Genomic DNA, 20,410 nt, shown 5'->3' on the forward strand with positions numbered 1-20,410 from the left:
GTCCATCCCAGTAACAATTTAATTTGGGAACAACACTTCACCTTTCTAAAAATAAGGAAAAGTGAGAAGAAGAGCAACTAAGCTGTGCTGAATACAGATCTAAAATGACTTCTCCAGGATCTCATATTAAAGAAAATATGTTACCCAGAGAATGTATAAAATTAAATAATAGAAGCCTGCCTCTATGCAGCAAACTCTTTCCTGGCATTTTAGCCCTGTCTGGACCTTTTCCAAAGAGAGAGAACAAATCATCAGGTTTTTTTTTTTTTCCCCTCAGACACTTACTAAGAACCAGGCACACACACAAAAATAAAAGAATGTAGAAAACATCTACCCACTTCTGTTTGGTTCCCAGTATTTTTAAAGCATTTGACTCAAACTGTTACCCAGAAGTGAATGTCAAACTACTGCAAAACCAAAACCAGACAGATTTCCCCAAATGGGACAGAAACAAGTCTATCTAAGGACCTGTGACTTAATGGGACAAGATGTGCAATAAGTGCCTACACCTAGGAAAAGAAGAGAAGCAGCAGGATATAACAACCCTGCCCTTCTCAGGTTGTATATACGTATATGGGACCAAACCTCACACGAGGCTGGGAGTCCAGATGCCCTTTACACAAACCAAAACCCCATGTTCATGCTGGGAGGACCTCACGTCAGCAGGCAGAGGAGCTCAAAAAACCTGGGGTCAATGTGTGCAGCCCTGCTCAGGAAGCTGATGCCACCAGCTGCAAGCTCTCAGCTATCCGCAGATGCTTCTACTGCAGAAAACCCACGAGGCTGTCAGAGTGATGCAAAATCGCAAGGATAACTGCTCACAAAAACAGGGTCTCTGAATGGCTCTGGAAACCTGCAGCACGCAGCTGGTGCAAAGTGTAAAATGAGGGGAGAGTCTTACTAAGCAGGGAATTTAAAAAAAAAAGAAAAGTCCCCAACAAACCCAGCCACATGGAAATTTGGTTGAAGAAACGCGAGTCGTGCCGAGAATGAAGATGCGCGTGGACCAATTACCAAACTACTACAGCAGCATTTTCAATTTGTTAGGTAATAAAACTGAGCTTCCTCAGCGACCGTCAGTGCAGACCCTCACAGCAGCTCTGCATCATGCAGGAGACCGCTTGCTGCTGCCAGTGTTTGCAGCCCCTTGGGCTCTAGGGCTGGAGGCTGGGGAGCTGAAAAGCTCCATCTCAGCAGCAGCAGGGCTGGGAACCTTTCCTTTCTTACCCCCTGGCAAAGACATATCCCGAGTGTGACTCCCCGGAGTGGCTAGTTACTCTCTGCTATTAAAATCTGGAATCAGGAGTACCCCTTGAAAGGCGTACCTGCAGCCTCTCCTCCCACAGCACCCATCTTCCTTCCCACATGTCAACATCAAAGCTGCTGGGGGTTCAGGGAATGAACCCACCTGTGCCACCCTTGGCCCTCCGCCCCTCCTGGCTCATTGCAGCCAGAGAGCAGGAGCCCAAGTGCCATTATTCCTTTCAATTGCTTGATAAAAGTAAAGAAATAGGGCCGCAATGAAAGCGAGAGCTGTTGAACAGAGTTGAACAGACCACCAAAAGCCCTCTTGCAAGGTTCTTTTACTAGAAGATATTAAGGATATTAAGCCCAAGCTCAGATGGTATTGGTGGCTCCCTACTCATCTTCCCTCCCGCGTTTTGGGATTGTTTCCTGGCTCCTGTAAGAGGCCAGCCTTCTGTTTCCAAGCACAGGGCTTTTTCCTGACCCTGCAGAGCCCCTCCAAGATGCCATTTGCAACTCTGCGGGTCACTTTCACCTCCTTGCTGCCGAGGGAGTGTTTGCTGGCCGGTGGTGGGCAGAACAGGGATGTCTCCATGGCTGGGAATGGTCTTGCCCTTGCAAGATGGGTGGTGGGAAGCACTTGACTCCCAGGAGCAGAGTCTGCAAGCCAGGCTTAGAGGCAGCAGTTTGCTGCTTGTGGTGGCCATCAGAGCCTGCAGCAGCGGCCGCTGGAGTGGGAGGACCGGCCGCAAGCATGAGAAAGGCTGGCAGAGGAATGGCAGCTCCAGAGACTCCCAGGGAGGAGGGCGACAGAGGTGCTGTCTGTGCCTTATCACAGGTAAACAGCATGGGTTATTGTGCCCCATCATCCATGCTGCCTTTGATATTTCACCAAGCTCACTTAGTCATTTGGGGAAACAAAGGTTGTTATTGTTCTCCAGGCGCACAGCTAAGGCGTGCTCCCTCCTCTCTGCTTGTACCTTGCCCCACTGGGCAAGGAAATTCCCTTTCTTGCAGGGACTCAGGCTGGATGCACCAAGGGCACCCCATACCCAAGGGGTCCATGGGCAAAGAAGCCACCAGGCAATAGGGCTCTGCAGGCAACGGGGCGCCGGGTAAAGCATCCCATCAGGGCAGCACAAGCCTCTGGGGGTACTGGGTGGGTCCCCACTGGCGTGGTTGGTTGTTGGTGGGTCAGCAGAGGAGCTGACCAGATTGGGGAACACTGGAGAGAGGATGTTGCTTCACTACCTGAAGGCAGAGTTCAAGTTTACAACCCCCGTCACATCACCAGAGGTCCAGCGCTCGCACAGCAGCTGGGATGGCGTCGGTCGTGTTGCTCTGCCGCTGCGCTGGCCCGTCTCTTTGCAAGAGAGAAGGGGCAGGCTGAACACCCGTGCCTGCATGGCGTGGGCGTGGGGAGCCCACATCAGGCAGTGGGCACCGCGAGTGGCCTCCACGGAGGGGCAGGGGCAGTTTGGAGGCACGCTGCGTGGCGTGGCCAGAGGAGTTCACAACACGCACACGCAGCTGCTGGCGAGGGGCCCGGGAGCTGGAGGCCAGCCTGGGGGGGGGAAACACAGAGAGAAACACTAAAACAGGCACAACCCAAGGGGGCCAGGCTGGGGAAGGGGGTGTTTACAGAGGCCCACAGTCCTTGGCTGCCATGGCGGGAGGGCAGCAAGGAAAGGCCGTCGGTGCGCAGGCGGCCCCGGCAGATCCCATTTGTAGCACATCAGGGGTTTGCCACACGTAGGCCCGCAAGTTTTGATCCAGATTTGAGAGTTTCAGGGACTGGGCTCATCAGTGCACCTGCCCGGAGGTGGCAGAGCCCTGTTGTGAGGATTGAAGTATTTCTGTGGATCAACAACCCAAGGAGGAGGCAGGAAGCCAGGAGGAAAGTTCAAAGATCGATTTTCATTCTGGCAGAAGGTTAAGGGTAGGGAATATGAATGCTGCCTCCGAGGTCCCAGATAGCTCCGTATATGAACTGATGATCTGGAAACAAAGCTGAGCAATATACCAAACATTTTTTAGAGATGACTCAAAGCTATTGACTTCTGAGAAGATCAGAAAGGACTGTAAGTAAAATGCAAATGTGGCAAGTGGGCAGCACCATGCATTTACCAAGGTTTAACTAGGCATGTGCCAAATCAGAAAAGAGAAAACAAATTACACGGAAGAATTACAAAGCTCCAGACAGTCTATAACAACTCAAGAAAGAATCAGGTTGTCACACAAACCCTGGCTCTGTGAGTAGCTGCAGGTTAAAAAAAATAAGCACACACAAAATATTAGTATGCAGAAGGAAGAAGGGGAGAATAATATGGAAAATATGATAATGCTATTATGTAAATCACTAGCACGGCCTCTCTGGGAATACTGTCTGCAGTTCAAGTCAGCCTTTCTCAGAAAGGGCTGATTAGGGGCATGGCAAACTCGCTCACAAAGAGAGATCGAAACGATTGGGGTTGTTTATCTCGGAAAGGAAATGAACAAGAGGAGATTGGCACGGAGGGAGCCAGTCCAGAGCTTCTGGTTTTCTTCCTGTTGAATTCTATCGCTGTCATATCTGGTGTTGCTGAGAAGTGCATGAAGTGATGTGGCTCTCCTCTGTCACACACGGTTTGCTCTTTCACTCTCTCCCCCAAGGGAGGCACAGCATATGCAGTTATGGTTTATATTTTGGTAGGATGTGGGGAGGAGAAGATGGCTAAGAAGGAATAATTACTCCCCTGAGTAGACATGCAGTAGAGAAAGTGAGAACGGAAAAGGGGGATTTATACCTGGACAGAGGGGTGGAAGGTCCTGGCCTTTGGAAGGCTCCTTCCATCTCCTCAGGCAGACCCTGGAGAGGCTGCCAGCTGACTGCCCTTCTCCTACAGCCCTTGAGACTTCCAGACCAGGCCCTGAGGTTCCTTGGAGATAAAGACAAGGAGCTTTAGTTTGTTAAGTTATTCTGTGAAAAGCATCAGGGTAGTCAGAGGTACCTTCAGACACACACAGCATTCAGCCACTGCTCTCTGCCTACCCTGAAGAACCAAAGAAACCTTCTCTGTTTACCCCCACATTACTCTGGGCAGCCAGCAAGCACAGCCAGAGATGACCGCGACGGCCTCTGCTGTGGACATCGACTCGCTGCAGTGTGCTGAACTCTCCCCTTCCTCACACCAAGCCGTCTGATGGCATTTAGGCCTGTCAGAGCCAGAATGACAAAAGGAAATACCTATTAGTGCTCCTGCTGTTCTGGTCCACGGGGAGCATGCTTACAGGCACATGGAGCTGCCAAGGCCGACAACCCAGCCCGTTTCGCCACGGTACATGAAGCCCAGGCTGCTAATAAGACCATCGTGGCAGAACAAGCCTGGTGTCCCAAGGTGGATTCAGTACAGGTGCCCACCTCGAGGGCAGCTGCAAGTCTAAGGAGGGGAAGAGGAAACTCCTGTCCTCGCCGCCGTGACAGCTCAAGCCAAGGTGGGAAGCAGCTGCTCCACCCTGGGCTGTGCAGGCCCAGCCTGGGTCCCTCCGGGCCACACCGTGGGGGGTCCCACATACCCCTGTGCTCCCCTCAGCCCTTTCAGGGTGTCCCCAGCCCTCACTCCACCCCACCCTCTTCCCCACAGCCATCCCTTGAAGGGCACGGCCTCCTCAAACCGGAGCAGCACCGGGCCCAGCTTGCCCCGTCCCAGCCCCAGCTGGGAGCAACCAGGGGGCGGCGGTGCCCCTCCCCGCCGGCAGGGGGCAGCCTGACGGCGCGAGCGGGAGGCGCAGAGCGTCGCCCCCCCCCCCCCCCTCCCGCGCCGGCCGTCGAGGCGGCGGGCGCGGCGCCCCGCCGCCAGGAGGCGCCAGCGCTGCGCCCCCGCCCCCGCCGGGGACTCCCGCTCTCTGATTGGCGGCGGCCGGGGTTACGACCCGGAAGCGGATCGGCCATGTTGCCGAGTGACCCCCGGAGCGGTGCCGCCGGGCGGTTCTGCTGAGGGGACGCGGTTACCGTGAGGGACGCGGAGCGGTTCCCCTTCCCTACCCCGGTCCTTCCCGGTGAGTGGGATGCTGCCGGTCCCCGGGGTGTGCGTGGGGGGGTGTGGGCCGGGACACCCCACCTCGGGGCCCCGGTGAGGAATGGGCGCTCCCCGCGGGAAGGGCCGGGTCGTGGGGCCCGCCGGCTCCCCCGCAACAGGGCGTGGGGCCCGTAGCGAGCCCGTTATTCCCTGTGCCCTGTTAGAGCTGCTGCCCTCGCCCTCCCCGAGCCGCAGAGGACGGCTGCGTGCGGGGCCAGGCGGCGGCGGCGGCCGATGCGCCTCTCGGGGAGGGAGAAGCTGACTCGGATCCCGCACTCCATCACCTCTCTCTAGGTCGCCCGTCCACGCAGCTGTCCCCCATGGCAGCGTGGTCCCGGGAGGCCGTCCTGACCCTCTACCGGGCTCTGCTGCGCCAGGGCCGCAGGCTGCGCTACACCGACCAGGATTTCTACCTTGCTTTCATCCGCCGCGAGTTCCGCAAGAACCGGGGGCTGCAACAGCTGGAGGATAAGGAAAGACAGTTGGAGAAGGGGCAAGCTTTCCTGCGGAGCAAACTGGGGGGCCTGGTTTAGAGATTCGCTGTAGCTCCTTCTGGCCTCGCTTCCCTCTTCTTTCCGAAATCCCCTTGCCAACCAGAAGAGATGATTAACACTCCCTGCCTGCCACTGTCTTGAAGAAGTCTGGAAGGTGCTTCCTCAGGCACACCAGGAGGGCTCTCCTCTTCACAAATGCATTAGGTCACAGGTAGGTCGTTTACAATTATATAACCGTGTTCTTCATGCTACTACTGCAGTTAGCTTCATGAAAGTGTGGGTTTCTTCTGGGGCTGAAGAGTGACTGGACTCCTGGTTCATCAAGGCAGGAACACTCCTCCCGAGATTGCAGCTTGGCCTTAGAAAAATCTAAGGGCAGTTTTAAACCACCCAAGTTGGGCAGGCTCTGAACCTTTGAAACTGACTTAGAAAACAGATCTTGAGTCAGGTTGGAAGAGTTTTGTGGTGTTTTCATGTAGATTCACTGAGGATCCACCTACACTGTTTTACACGTGTAATTGGTCAAGGAGGCTCTTTAAATTTAAATATCAAGAGCAGGTTAAATGGGATTTGGGGGAAAGAAAAGTACACGTGTAAGAAAATATTAACATTCACGTTATACGTGACTTTTATGAGAGTGAAACCCACCAGCCTTGAGGACAGGAATAAATGTCCAGTGAAAGCAAGGGAGCTGTTCTTTCTGGTGCATCATTGTCTCTCCTGTTGATTCTTGGGTGTCTTTGAAGTATCTCGGACCAGCCATTGTCTAACAATGAGTCTGGGAGTGGGTGCTCTGAGACTGCCTGTCAGCTCTTGGGGAGACTCTCATTTGTTGTAGACAAGCAGTTGACTATCCCTGCGTCGCTTTCTCTGTGAGCAAAATTAAACACGTTAGATTAAGAAAATAAATTGGCTTTAAAAAAGCCATGCTTTGGCTGAGAAACGCAAATTAAAAGGAAAAGGCCATAGAGTTTTACATCATATAAAGGATTTTATTGCAGACTGTTGCTCAAGGAAGTCTTGCTTTCTTTTTGAAAAAGCATTAGATGATTGCACAGTTAAACCTGCATCAGTGATTAGAAGCCCCACATCACAGTCAGGATGTTTTTCTTCAGGTCATGAACAGAGCTGGAAGCAAAGAAAAGCTGTCATTGCAGAGCTGGGTCAGTACTGCTCTGCTGTGTCGGGGGTACAAGCAGCTCCTCAAGGGAAGATGATTAAAGAGGCTGCAGGGTTAGATGGTTGCGTCCTATGGCTCTGTGCTAAGAGCCCAAGAGTCGTGAGCGTGGGGTGGAGGACAGGGGAGCCAACCACGGGGATTGCATGTTTTGACCCCATTTGTTTAATGCTCCCGCTCCTTCCAGGTGAGATGGCAGGCGCTGGGCAGCGCAGAGGAAAAAAAGATGACAACGGCATCGGCACAGCCATCGACTTCGTGCTGTCCAACGCCCGGCTTGTGCTGGGTGTGGGTGGAGCAGCCATGCTGGGCATCGCCACGCTGGCCGTCAAACGGGTGAGGGAGCGTGCAGGACAGCGGGGTGGGACCTGAGCACGGGGGACACTGGAAAGGAGTAGTGGGAAACAAAAAGACCCGGGATGCTGGCACTAGGCTGGATAAAAGGCAAACGTTGGGTCCTTTAACGACTCAAAACTGTGCCTGGTGTTGTTGCTTTAGATGTACGACCGGGCAATCAGTGCTCCCAGCAGCCCCACTCGCTTGAGCCAGTCAGGAAAGAGAAGCTGGGAAGAGCCAAACTGGCTGGGCTCCTCCTCACGCTTACTGACCCAGGATATGAAGACGAACCTCAGCCGCTCCCTGCAGACCCTTCCCACCGATCCTTCGGCCACAGACACAGGTAAGGAGCAGGGTGACACTCCTGCATTACAGAATCATCCAGGCCCATAAACCCTGTATTCATTTATAGGAACGCAGGAAAGAGAATACTCTTTCTAGCCCAGGATTTTGATGTTTTTCTTTTAAGCAGGTCTACTGGTAACTTCAAGAATTAGAAGTCGGGTTGGGAACAAGTGAATAATAGTTCTCTATTTGCATCTTTCATTCCTCTCGTGACTTCATAGTCTTAAGCTTTATTCTCCCTCAGTCTTTTCTCTTTCAAGCTGAATAATTACTTGTGCAATCTTTCACGATAAAAAGCCATTCCATCCTTTCAGGCTCTTTGCCTTTCTTTGTATTGTTCCAGTTTGTGTCTTTTTAAGAGGAGAATATTCAAACTGTGAATGCACTAGCAATTTAGAACAGTAATTCCTATGTTATTTCCATCATTTTCCTAACAATTTCTGTAACGCTGTTTGCCTGTTTAGGGCTGCTTATCACTGAGGTAGTCTTCATCTGGCTGTAAAAAGTGACCTGCAGTCATCTTTTTGAGTGGGATAATAAGTTATTTAGAGTCCTTCAGTGTTTGTTATATTTGTCTCGTTGTTTTTTCTCACTGGTTTCACTTTCTATCCCTGGTCACTTCAGGAGATTTACACTTGCAGATTTAAAATAAAAGTCAGGATCAAGCTTTTAACTTGATTTCCAAGTTCTCTGCAAGAAAGTCAGGTTCAGAATGGCAATGGATTTTCTGCTGAGGAAACATTAAATAACTAGACAGTTGTGTTAAATGGGGCCTGGATCATTTGATTGGAGCCCCCAAAGATGAAGATTGAGGAATAAAACCATCGATGAAGGCCTCTTGCTTAAAAATAAATTAAAACTTAAGATGGAAAAGTAAGTTTTTTCATGAACAGGCAATGAAGTCAGGTTCCCTGTGGTTCTGTGAGCTATTTGCCTTTCACACAAGACCTCAAACCTTTCCAAAAGCCCACAGTGGGACAGGAGGGCAGCAGCAGCTGAGGTTGGGCAAGATGGGTCTGTGCACAGCTTGGTCAGCCATTCTGCATATGCTGCATGGCCAAATGCCTGATGCCAAACAAATGTGCAACAGCTGATTGCCTTAATGGGGCTTGGGAGTTTCTCCTGCACCCGTTAAGTGCCACAGCCCTTTGACAGATCTCTTAGATCTGTTATTCTTCCTTAATTCTCATTGATAACTTCTGAAACTCTTGGTCTGTATTAAGAATAGTCTGAAAGACAGATGGGAAGCATTGACTGACTTCTTTAGGAAACTAGTCAGGAAAAAAGGGGCTTTGTGGATCTGTGCAGGTTAGACATTGCTTAATAACACAGGTGGCAGCATAAAGCCTTATATTGCTGTGTTGTGCCTAAGAGTGTGCTCTCTGTTCCTCAGCCAGTGAAACTTTGAGGGAGGTTTTCCCTGGGGCTATGACTGCCTGAGCTCTGCTGGCCCCAAGATCTGTCAGCTCATCATCCTGATTAAGTGTTGTTCAGACTCTCAGCAACTGTTTCATTTCCAGGTGGTGTGATCTACTCTGCTCTCATAACCTAGTCAGGACTGGGGTTTGCTGATAATTTGTAAAAATCCATTATAATGTTAAAGACTTAATGAGATTGTGATGGTTGTTCAAGAGTGTTTTATCCACTGGTCTGGGATCAGGTTGAAAGTTTCTGAACTGGTAACAGTGCTGGATTTTTGATGAAATCGACCTGAGGTACTGCCCACATAGCCATTAAAATTACTTCCTTGTACACAATGTTAGTCTTGTTCTGGCTAAATTCCAAATCTAATAACTTGCTTTCATCCAGTTTGATGCTCATAGTAGTATCTTTTGAAGTTTCTCAGCGGCTCCCTTTTGACTGGTGCTTATGTAAAGCATGCAAAATGTCTGCTGAAATCTTTTGAGACTTAGGAGGCTGCACTTCCACGCTGCAGATTTTCTTCTGTGCATCACTTCACAGTGAAACACTGCGGACGATCAACAGTTTCCCTTCTGTCTTGCAGACTTTTTCCGACCCACAAGGCCCAAGCCATCTGCCAAGAGGAGTCAAGTGGAGCTGAAAAAATCCCGCCTTCGTCTGTCTCTGCAAGAAAAGCTCTTTGCTTATTATCGGAGGAAGGTGGCTATCCCAGCAGATGAGCAGGCCCGGGCCAAGCAAGCAGCTGTGGATATCTGTGCGGAGCTGCGCAGCTTCCTGCGTGCCAAGCTGCCGGACATGCCCCTGCGTGACATGTACCTCAGCGGCAGCCTGTATGACGATCTGCAGGTAATTCCTGGGCCCATGTGATGGGTCATTATTCAGAAGGCTGACAAGGCAGGGACGTTTCGGGCTTCCCTGGTGGCAGTGCTGGCTCAGCACAACATTCCTCTCTAATAAGGCTCCTGGGTGTCGACCTTCCCACTGTGGAGCCCAGGGGTTGATTTCTGCAGTATTGTTTGAACAGGCGTGACCAGGCCGCTCCAGTCTGCAAAGCATTTGCTTTTTGCTCTTTTATTTCTCCAGATTATCTCAGCCCTTCTTTCCTTCCCCTCTGTCTCTCCCTTTAGCAGTGTCTTTTACTGCTGTGTCCCTGGTAGACCTCTGTTTTCCTTCCTTCCAAATCCTTCCAAATACATGATATTCCCTTAGAACTCCTGTGTATTCATGTAGGTCTTCCCTACTCCTTTTTTTTTTTTTTTTTTTCTTAATGCATGACAGACCTGGATTGGACAGCAGTCCCTGCTGCATATCTCCCTGATGGCAAGATGCCCGTGGCTATAGTGAGTGATTCAGAGGCACACTTTTTTGTTTGAGTCACAGCTCTGGAATGGAGTGTCGAGTGTCCAGTGAAACTTAGATCCGGAGTCTTAATCACATTGGTGAAAAGGGATCTTTAATAACCTTTTTTCAAACAACGTGGCAGACCAGCTGAGGGCAGTACCTACTTGTAGCATGGGATAATTAAACCATGGCAACTTAAGCTTGTCTAGAAACTTAATACTCTGCCTGTTGTTTTAAATTATCATGTGGTGTTGCTGTGCCCTGGGCCAGCAACATCTCACATCCAAGTAGACTTAAAGCAATAGGAGGCAAAATGATTTGTCTATATGCAGCCCATGGCAGGTCCTGAAGTGTTAAAGATCTCCAAATAGCACAGACCATATAAGCACTAGCTTGGGCCATACCTTGGAGTTATCCCACTGATGATGGGAGAGTCCTTCAGGATTTTTTTTTGACAGAGGGAGGCTGTGAATCCCACTCAGAGAGGAGAGTGAGACAGCTGAATCCTTATTCCAAGCTTCTTTGAGCAGAAGGCTTTCTAAAGGTAGTGAATAGAAGCAAGTGTGGAGAGAGAAAGCTTGTTCTTACTGACTTTTCTCTCTTGTGAAAGGTAGTGACAGCTGACCACATCCAGCTCATTGTGCCTCTGATGCTGGAGCAGAACCTGTGGTCCTGCATCCCCGGAGAGGACACTATCATGAACATTCCTGGCTTCTACTTGGTGCGTCGGGAAAATCCAGAGTACTTTCCCCGTGGGAGCAGCTACTGGGACCGCTGTGTGGTGGGAGGTTACCTTTCCCCCAAAGCTGTAGCAGACACCTTTGAGAAAGTTGTAGCTGGCTCCATCAACTGGCCAGCAATTGGGACTCTCTTGGATTACGTGATCCGTCCAGCAGCTCCCCCAGCAGATTTGACACTGGAAGTCCAGTATGATCCAGAACGGCATCTTTTTATTGACTTCCTGCCATCCCTGACCCTGGGTGACATCATCCTTGTGGCCAAACCCCATCGATTGGCCCAGAATGACAATTTGTGGCGACTGAGCCTGCGGCCAGCAGAAACAGCTCGCCTCCGGGCCCTGGACCAGGGTGATTCTGGCTGCCGTTGCCTGTGCCTGAAGATCTTCAAAGCAGTATGCAAGTCAAACCCAGCCCTGGGTCACCTCACTGCCAGCCAGCTCACCAATGTCATCCTGCACCTATCCCAAGAAGAGTCCGACTGGTCCCAGGACATGCTGGCTGATCGCTTCTTGCAGGCGCTGAAGGGGTTGATCCGTTATCTGGAGGCAGGTGTTCTGCCTAGTGCTCTGAACCCCAAGGTGAACTTGTTTTCAGAGCTAACCCCTGAAGAAGTGGATGAGTTGGGCTATACCCTCTACAGCTCTCTGTCAGAGCCAGAGGTTTTGCTGCAGACGTAATGGGGCCTTACCTAGGGAAGTCTTGATAAGGTTTAGCCACGGTGGACTTCGATTACTGCGAAATATGTCTCCTCCACTTTTCTCTCTCTCTCTGTCTCCTTTTGGCTCATTATTATTTCCTGCTGTGGAGCTGGTGCTCCCACTGAATTTCTTGGTGCTACAGGTCCGTTTCCATCATTTCTGCCCCAACAGGTACCGACTGGCTAGGGAAAAGAGGCTAAAATTGCCCCTCTAAGATCTTTGCATAAATTCTGCACGTTTAAGTGTCTACCAAAAAAAAAAAAAGGCAAACTATGCACTTCTTTCTCCTGTAGTACACTTACTGTAGTGAGTCCATTTTGGTCTGAAGAAGGTAGAACTGGGCTGGTAAATCCAGTGATGATTTTAGCAGACTTGCATTGAGGTCCTTTCCTTTCCTCCAGTCTGACTTTGCCCCATGTTTCTTTTTCTCTGCTGTACCACACTGTCTCTCCTTTTTTTTTTTTTTTTTTTTTTTTTTTTTTTTTTTTGTTCTTCTTTTGTTTTCTGGTCCCTTTGATCCAGTCATGCAGGGCAGACTGAGATGTTTTGGATAGGGTTGTTTTTTTTATTTCTGAGTGGATAATGATTACACTGCTAGTATTTAGGGCTGTAGAGCTTGGAGTAGGAGAATAGCCATGCCCATGGCTCTCGCTCCTATGGGGCCTTCTCATCCTTTGCAAGCTGGGTTCAGGAGTAAAGGACTAAGGTTTGTCCAGTCTGCTGCAACACAACCTCCAGTACAGGCAGTTCTCACTGAAGCTGTCATAGGGGAAGAACAAACCTTTGTGGTCTGGTTATGTGATGAGGCTGAAGGAGCAGGGCTTGCCATTCCTGCCTAGCCAGATCTGCTGGGTGTTGTTGCTGATGGGAATGGCCCTGGGAATGGTGGCTTCTTAAAATGTCTCTGGCCTAGAGGAAGAGAGGCTGATTATGTGGGAGGGGTGGGAGGAGACAAACATGGGAACAGGGATCTTTTTCTTCTTTTTTTTTTTTTTTTTTTTTTTTGTTTTCTCCTCCATCTTTTCCTCAAGAGCTTATGGCTGTTCTGGTTTATAGGAGGTGGAAGCAAGACCACATGCCTCAAAGGGCTTTGTAATAAGCACATGTAAGCCAGATTCTCACCAGCTGTAAGTCTCTGAAGGTGATAGGACTAAACTAGTGTCATCAGCAAGGTTCTGTCCCCTACACTGATATTAGGGTACATATGCAGAGCTGGCATTTAGAGATATGTTGGCTTTGCCATCTGCTCTCAGTGGATGTTTTAGTCCCCTCCCCAGCTGCCTGAGCACTGAGACTGTCCATCCCCTTCCTCATTCCCTTGCGCTGACTTTCCAGGGCTCCCAGTTTACAATTACTCTTAGAAAGCTGGTGAGGGCACACCTTCCCATTCTGTCTGTTGGGACCTGTTGGTAATGCAGTTCTGCCCACTCCTGCTTATGGCTGGCGTCAGGAGGTTCTCCCTTGGCTGCCCTCCCATCTGCTGCTGGACTGCGGGATGGGTTTTGGGGGGCAGCTGCTGCTGCTCTGTTGGTATCTCCTAAACTAGCTGTGTAGACTCTATACTCAGCATTAAGCCTTCTGGCCTCCTGTCTTCAAAAAGGGGGAAGGAGGGTGCCCTCCTGAGTCTGGGGCTGTGTCTCCCTCAAAAGACCAGTGCAGCTGTCATTACAGAAACATCCTTGCCATTTCCCATCTTTAGCACTATTTTTCCCCCTTGCTATCCAGCTTCCCTAGCCCATGGAGAGGGGCACTGCAGCAGCAGAGTTTGGAGGGAGCAGAATCCTTTTCTCCTACCTTCTTCTCAAGATTACCCCCTGGTCTTCCTTTGACAGAGGAGTTTCAAGGTGAGTTTCAGGAATGGAACCACAGAGTCGAGTCTTTAGCCCTTGTTTTCTTTTTAGAGGCAGTGCTGGTGAGATGAGGGAGGGAGCATCTTTCTCAGACGATCCGTCCATTTTAGCCAATGTGTCAGATAGTATTCTGTATACAGTGATAACACAACGTCACATTTTAAATTATTTAATCCTTAGGGTACTGGTATTTTCTAGACTGCCAGATGTGTACTTTGAAGTTTGTGTGTGTATATAAAGTCTGTAGTCTACAAAAGGTTAACAGAAATTCTGTTTGTATGATTTTGTGTTTTGTAAGTTTTGCAGCAGTGTTGGTCATCTGTTGTTTACTCTTCACTCTGGTTCCCAGATTTCTTCCCCTCTTCCTTTTCCTGCCCTCTGCTGCCTTTCTGATGTCAGCCTTCCTACCCTGAAAGCAGACAGATGAGACTTGGAGCCTATAGGCTATTGGGGAAAATTCCCCTTTCTTTTAATTACTTGAAGGTCAACAAAAATATTAAAATATCTGGGTTGTCAGGAGCTCCCCATAAGTTCACTTCTTCGGTATGATCTTACCCCTCACTTGGTGCTGACTAATACTATGGTCTTCACACAGAATTGAGCAACAACATAGTCTGGAATTATCAAAACTATAGATACAAAAAAGGCAAGACATAAACAGGAGAAAGCCACTGTGAGCTGGCTTGAGAACAGTTGCCACATACATATCTGTAAAAAATTTTTTGCACGAGTGCTTTTACTTCTTCCTGGCAACCTAATGAATTAATATTTTATGGCCATTTCTTGCTGCTATTGAGCTCAATTTGTGTATCAAATGGAGACTGAAGCTGCCTTTTGGCCTTTTCTGTAGACTTTGCTCTAATTCACTTGAATCACTTCCATCACTTCTTCCCCTCAGTTTTGCCTTCCTCTGAGCTAGCCACAAGCCTGCTGTTGGGAGGCAAATGCTCACTTCCTACAGGCAGCCACCACAGCTGGCCATAGCTGCCCTGGCAGTGGCAGTCTGGGCAAAGGCCAAAGATGTGATGGGTCACGGGGACACTGCAATTAGGAGTATTTCAAGAGCAGGGTCAAGCACAAGGGCAACAGAGGCAGGGAAGAAAAAATAGGGTAAGTATGCAGGAAACTTATACTAATGCTGTACCTGGCCTGTGGGTCAAACAGACAGTTGCAGAGCCTTTTGAACTGGCACCTTTCAGTATTAAATGCAGTACATGTGTTGACATACAGCCCGGAGAGCTGTCTTACCTATGTGTAGGCTCCTTCCTAGTCAAAGCTGTAGCCCAGAGCAGGAGGACCTAAAGCTGAATGTGAAAAGGGCAGCTCCCAGCCACCTTCCTGGCAGAGCAGCTCAGAGACAGATTGATTGTAAGAGGCCCAGAGCGTGCATTTGGTCGGTTGCTGCCTGGGCTCCAAGAATGCATCGGTGTGTTCTGCTATAGCTTAGCTCATGCGAGCTTCCCACGAGATTGTTGCCTTGTTCCCTGTAACCACAGGGCAAGGACCAGCTTGCTCAGCTGTGGGGTTTCACTGCTGCTGAGCTCCACCACTAATTCTTCAAGTCAGATGGATTTCTTTTCCTGTGTTTAAAAGCGATTATGGAAACAAGAGGCTGCTTTCTGCCTCCTGGTGAGGTGCCATCAGGGCCTTCCCTCTTAGCATGTGGGTGCTCGCAGTGAGAAGTGAAGAGATGATGCTCCATCTCTCCCGGGCCTTGGAGGCTGTGGATTTACAAAGGGGAAAGTCTAAGTGCATGGTCTGTGACAGAGTGCGTGAAATTCTGAAATAAAATGACTTTCCACAGTAACCTGGTTGTCTCTGGTGCGTTTAATAAACACAGGAGCGTGTCTCCGCTGTTGTCCCAGCGCATCACCTTTATGCTGATACAGTTCTGCACCACACCCGTGCTTGGGGACTGACATGCCCCTTGCTGATTCACTTGCTTTCCCTTTGTGGCTCTGGGCGCTCGGCGTTCTGCAACTTGTCTGGAGAGAGCAATCAGCTCGGTACTGCAGCGAGCTGGCTCCTGGCAGCACTCTCAGCAGTCACAAGACGATGTGTAATTATGGCGCTGTGCCTCCCATCCTTTCTCTGATAGCCTGCGTGCCCGGACAGGCACCTGCTTTTCAATTGAGTGGCTCTCCAGACTTCGCAGGCTTCGGTGCCTCTTAATATTAAACTTTCCTGGGCAGACTCCTCCGCCCTTGCTCAGTCTCACGTTGGTTTCTGCGTGCCAATCCTTTCCCCTGCCAGATGTGCTCCTCTCTTATCCAAGCATCAGCCTTGTGGCAGTGAGGAAGCTGCTTGTGCCAGGGGCCTGTGTCTGGTGTATTGAAGCTTTTCACAGCAGGACCCAGTTTCCTGTGCCTGCCTGGAAAGGTGGGGCAGAGGTGTTGGATGTCACGTAAAGCGTGAAGTGATGCTGCTTTTGATGGATCCCAGGCCTCTTAATTCTGGGAAGACGTGCTGCGGCGACAACATTGTCCTGTGAGACTTGTTTTCATGAGGATTTGGCAATTAACACTTAACTATTTTGGAGGATATGTTACGGTATAAAGGGAGTCTACATCTCTTTTTTTTTTTTTTTTCTCTGATAGACCTTGCCTGTGGTGTTTTTTTGTTTTTTTTTCCTTTAATCAGTTCTGTGGTAGAAATAGATCAGATGAGGTCAAGCACATTTCATGTTGTATGCAATCTTATGGGAACAGCTAAAACGAACTGCTCTGTGGAATCTGTGCCAGGCATTACCCCCTCCAGTTAATGCCCCTGGAAAGCCTGGAGCTTGCAATACATGTTTAATGTATGCAGCGGTTTGCACTTTTGCATAAAAGCTGTCCCAGCATGAATAGGGAGGAAAGATCAAAAGATATGGGTTTGTTTAATGTAGAGAAGAAATAATTGAGGGGAGTCATGATAATTATTTCAAGTATGGAAAAGGTTCTCCAGGCTGCAAAGACACAGCATGTCTTTTGTTCTTAGCCTAAGGAACAAACAGCTTAGGTGGAAGGTGAATTTTGGAAAAAGCAACATATTTTGTGTGCTTTGTTACAGAACCACGGTCCTGTCCTGTAAATGAATGTAGCTGAGCTTACCTTTTACTTATTTATTTTTGCATCTCTTAATTTTAAAAATAAATAAATTACAGCCTGACTATTCTGTAACTAATCTTAGGCTGGGGGAGAGAGGGTGACTATACCCCAGATTCGAGATTATCATGCTAAAGTGTTGAACTGTATGATGAATGTTTCTTTTTTTTCTTTTTTTCCCAAATACTTAATGACCTCTGCGTTTTTTTAAGGTTTATTTTATTATTCTAAACTCCCAAAAAGCTGCAAACAGCTGCTGCTTTTAAAATTTAGTCTCATGGGGAAAAGAGGAGCCTCTTCCAAACAAGGAGATCCTCTTCTGGAGAAGATAAAATATGTTGGCCCACTACCCACACTAGGTATGATTCGATGGCTCCAGCATGGCTCACTGAATCATAGACTGGATCTTGAAATGTTAGGCTCTACTCACAGATGCAGCAAGGAAGAAATGGGAGATAGTCTCTCCTACTTGTGAAATGCAGTATTGGCTTCCAGTCCTAGGAACACTGCTGCAGTCTAGACACTTGGAGAACTGTTTGAGGTATCTGGATTTTATCTTCTTTCTCCTTGTCAATCTGAGTTATGATCTGAGGGATTCAAGAAGTATCTTCCCACTCCCTTTTTTCTTTTTTTTCCCCTCTTATTTTTTTCCTAAGATTCAACACCTTCTTAAAAATAGCTCTTGTGTAACAAGTGTGTCCCCTACACATGGAAAGCACAGTGTAAAAGTTTGACTAGCATATTCTGAGAGGGACTATTCACAAGTCACAGAGCCAGAGATGTAGTGGTGAGCAGGCTAATAAATGTCTTTATAGTATCTGGTCGTGTGAAACAATCTTGCAAATGGTAAAGCGAAAGAGCAATGGGTAGGGCAGGGAACACCCGAAATCATTCTGCACATAGAAAGCGTTCTTCCCATTTTACGAATAGCAGGAGAGTGGGAGACAGAGTTTGACTCATGGAACTCAAACTTCATGATCTTAAGCTTTCCTAAGTACTCATGTAGAAGTCAGTTCTGAACAAAATGACTTTAAACACGCTAAAAGTCAGATTGATTTTTATTTTGGTTCAATTTCCCTGGCTCCCGTGGCTAAGTAGCTCTTTGATCTGTCTACTAACACTCAGTGCTAAGCTTCTCAAGGGAAATATATATATATCAATTCTAATCACATTCTTCATGAAAAGCCTTCTCCATACAAATAATGGGCAAAAGGTGCTTGCCTGTTTAGGATTTTCTTTTTTTAGGCAACAGTGCCCTGGATTCAGCACGAGCCCACCCCTTCCTCTCCTCTCTCTGGTAGAATTGTCACGGTTCCACAGGAGCACAGGGGTGATATACTGCCCCATCAAGACATCCCACTAAAATGATCCCAGACCTGTGAGGCTCCTGTCTCGTTCTGATCAGCAGTGCAAAGGACAGCGACCTAACAGGCAACACACAAGGGCACAGATAGCAAATGATGGACTGTGTTGGCTCTTTACCTGTCCCACAGCAGACATTACTTCAACACTCGTAATGCCCTGCCAGGCTCCTTACCCCCTCTGAAAGGCAAGAAGCAATCATTCTTGGAAGCAGTATGGTAGAGAGACATTTTTGCCTTCAAATGCCTGAATTTATTTAGCACAGAGGATAGTTATAGCCTTGGACATAACTACTATTGCCACTTACATAGATAATATAATCTGAATTACATTAAACTCCTGGTTGCTTATAGCCGTGGTGATATGCTGTCAGAAGGCCTGAGATCTGTGAAGCAAAGGTAGTACAAAACGCAGTAATCCCATAGGTCACTGATCTGCAGCTCCCACATTGCTTGTTAGAGAGCATGTTGGCAGGGGTCCCAGCTCCTTGGCATTCAAGTGGAGGTTGGTTTTTGCTGAGGCAAGCACACGACCAAGGCACAAACCTTCTCTTTCCCAAATCACTGCCTGTGGCTGTGAGAATGACAATAGAAAACATCTAGTCCAGTGCCTTTTCTTGAATGTTCAGCTGGTGATTTGAATTGGGAACCTTTTTCCCCCTTCTTTTTTTCTTGTTTTTTAGTTTTATAATTTCTTGCTTCTGTAAGAAGAGAAAGTTAATAAGAGTGATCCATCTTCAGTCCATCACTTTGAACTGCAAAGGAAGATGTTTGGTGTCACTGGCAGACTGGACTCCCAAGCCTTGTGGCCTGGGACAGACTTCACCCTTTTGTGGTCAGACAGAACGCGCCCTGCCTAGAGGAGACCTGTATTTTTGATAAGTGCTCTGCATTCGAATCAGTCTCACTGAGACTGCATGACTAAGGTGAGTGGCTCAGATGTCACCTTTCTGAACAGCGCCTGTGCTGCCTCAGACCCAGAGGAGATGTCTGCTGTCATGGCAATCCCAGCACAAGGCCTCAACAAGGTCTCACCCTCGGAGTGCCAAAAGAGCAGGCCAGCAGTACCTCCCCAGCAGAGGTGGTTTGCTGTGGCTGGTTCCTCAGACAAACCTGCCTTTAGTTTCAAACCAGCTCTCTCAGCAGCCAAGCACAGAAACCTCACGTGGAGAGAACTGCAAATCTCCCTCACCAAGTGCCAAAAGGAGCAGTGGATTGAGAAGCCACAGCACCTACTCGATGCAATACTTTGGCCACAAAGTCTTTGGGGACTATTGCTTACCCATGGCCAGTCCCTCTGTAATGCATCTGAGGAGGTCACACACAAGCCCGTGTAAGTGCAGGGAGCAGAGCAGTCTCAAAGGATTCTGAAAGAATCTTCTTTCCGACATTGTTTGCCAATCTCCTAATACAGACCTCAGGAAGGAAAATTACAGTCTTTCAGGAGAAAGCTACAAACTCAGTGATACCACAACTGCGAACTTCTCTCCCCTGTTCTGTAAACAAGTAAGTATATGTTAAAACAGATCGAAGTCTGCTTGTAAATTCCAGTCACCGAGCAGCTGCTGCCTACGAAGAGTGGAGAAATATTACTGAATAACGTCTGCAGTGTTCCTCCCCAGGGACCTGGCGAGCTGCAGCCTCGATGGTGATTTATCCCCACATGAATTTCAGAGCTCCATCTGAACGACCTGGCTTGTCAGTGTTCCTACTGAAGCTGCCTGCCAGCATCAAGATCTCACACACACATACAAGATATCCCCAGGATTCTTATTTATTTCATTATTAGGGTATATCCATTCCCAGTCTCTCTTCCTGGCTTTATCAAGACACTCTGAAGCTACATGAAATTAAAAACCAATCCCCAGATGGAGCTCACAGAGCACAGCCTAATGTAATCAGCCTTTCATTGTGCATCCCCCCTCATAGAACAGAGAGGCTGAAATAATTTACCTGCTACAGACAAAGCTGCTAGTTTAGATGCCAGGTTCGGAGAGCAGCGTAATTGCCATTGGACTTACACAGCAAGGAGTCCTCATTCTTGACAAGTCTAAGGGGCTCTGAGACAGTGAGGGAGAAATCCACTGAAGTGTTGACAGGCTGTTAACTCACCCACTGGTGACTGTGGCTGGCTGAGATGCTGCAGTCTCATAATCCATACCTGCTTGTCAGGCCGCAGCTCTTGCTAACTTTGCACTGCTAGAAAAAGAAGGAATGTGTATTGCCATTCCCATCTTCACCCTTTTGCACAGGAAGC

General features: G+C 48.7%; 2 protein-coding genes across 2 annotated transcripts; both read left to right on the top strand.

Moving 5' to 3' along the window:
* Positions 1 to 5,158: 5,158 nt before the first annotated feature.
* Positions 5,159 to 5,847, top strand: LOC122153454 (MIEF1 upstream open reading frame protein-like). The gene is made up of 2 exons (XM_042792881.1): positions 5,159 to 5,283; positions 5,598 to 5,847. The coding sequence occupies exon 2, from the start codon at positions 5,624 to 5,626 to the stop codon at positions 5,834 to 5,836; it is 213 nt and encodes a 70-aa protein (XP_042648815.1). The 5' UTR covers positions 5,159 to 5,283; positions 5,598 to 5,623; the 3' UTR covers positions 5,837 to 5,847.
* A 56-nt stretch (positions 5,848 to 5,903) lies between these two features.
* LOC104356376 (mitochondrial dynamics protein MID51) lies at positions 5,904 to 12,133 on the top strand. The gene is made up of 5 exons (XM_009966572.3): positions 5,904 to 6,008; positions 7,162 to 7,310; positions 7,473 to 7,653; positions 9,661 to 9,923; positions 11,029 to 12,133. Exons 2-5 carry the CDS (start codon positions 7,167 to 7,169, stop codon positions 11,833 to 11,835), a joined length of 1,395 nt encoding a protein of 464 aa, XP_009964874.2. The 5' UTR covers positions 5,904 to 6,008; positions 7,162 to 7,166; the 3' UTR covers positions 11,836 to 12,133.
* Positions 12,134 to 20,410: the final 8,277 nt, after the last annotated feature.

The sequence above is a fragment of the Tyto alba genome, unplaced genomic scaffold, assembly GCF_018691265.1.
Source record: "Tyto alba isolate M040663 unplaced genomic scaffold, T.alba_DEE_v4.0 Super-Scaffold_2, whole genome shotgun sequence".
NCBI lineage: Eukaryota > Metazoa > Chordata > Aves > Strigiformes > Tytonidae > Tyto > Tyto alba.

Excerpts from the sequence above, each read along its gene's own strand:
- LOC104356376 (XM_009966572.3), top strand. The coding sequence starts at position 7,167 with ATGGCAGGCGCTGGGCAGCGCAGAGGAAAAAAAGATGACAACGGCATC. Across the intron at positions 7,654-9,660 it reads TCCTTCGGCCACAGACACAG|ACTTTTTCCGACCCACAAGG; the intron begins GTAAGGAGCAGG and ends TCTGTCTTGCAG. Across the intron at positions 9,924-11,028 it reads GCCTGTATGACGATCTGCAG|GTAGTGACAGCTGACCACAT; the intron begins GTAATTCCTGGG and ends CTCTTGTGAAAG.
- LOC122153454 (XM_042792881.1), top strand. The coding sequence starts at position 5,624 with ATGGCAGCGTGGTCCCGGGAGGCCGTCCTGACCCTCTACCGGGCTCTG.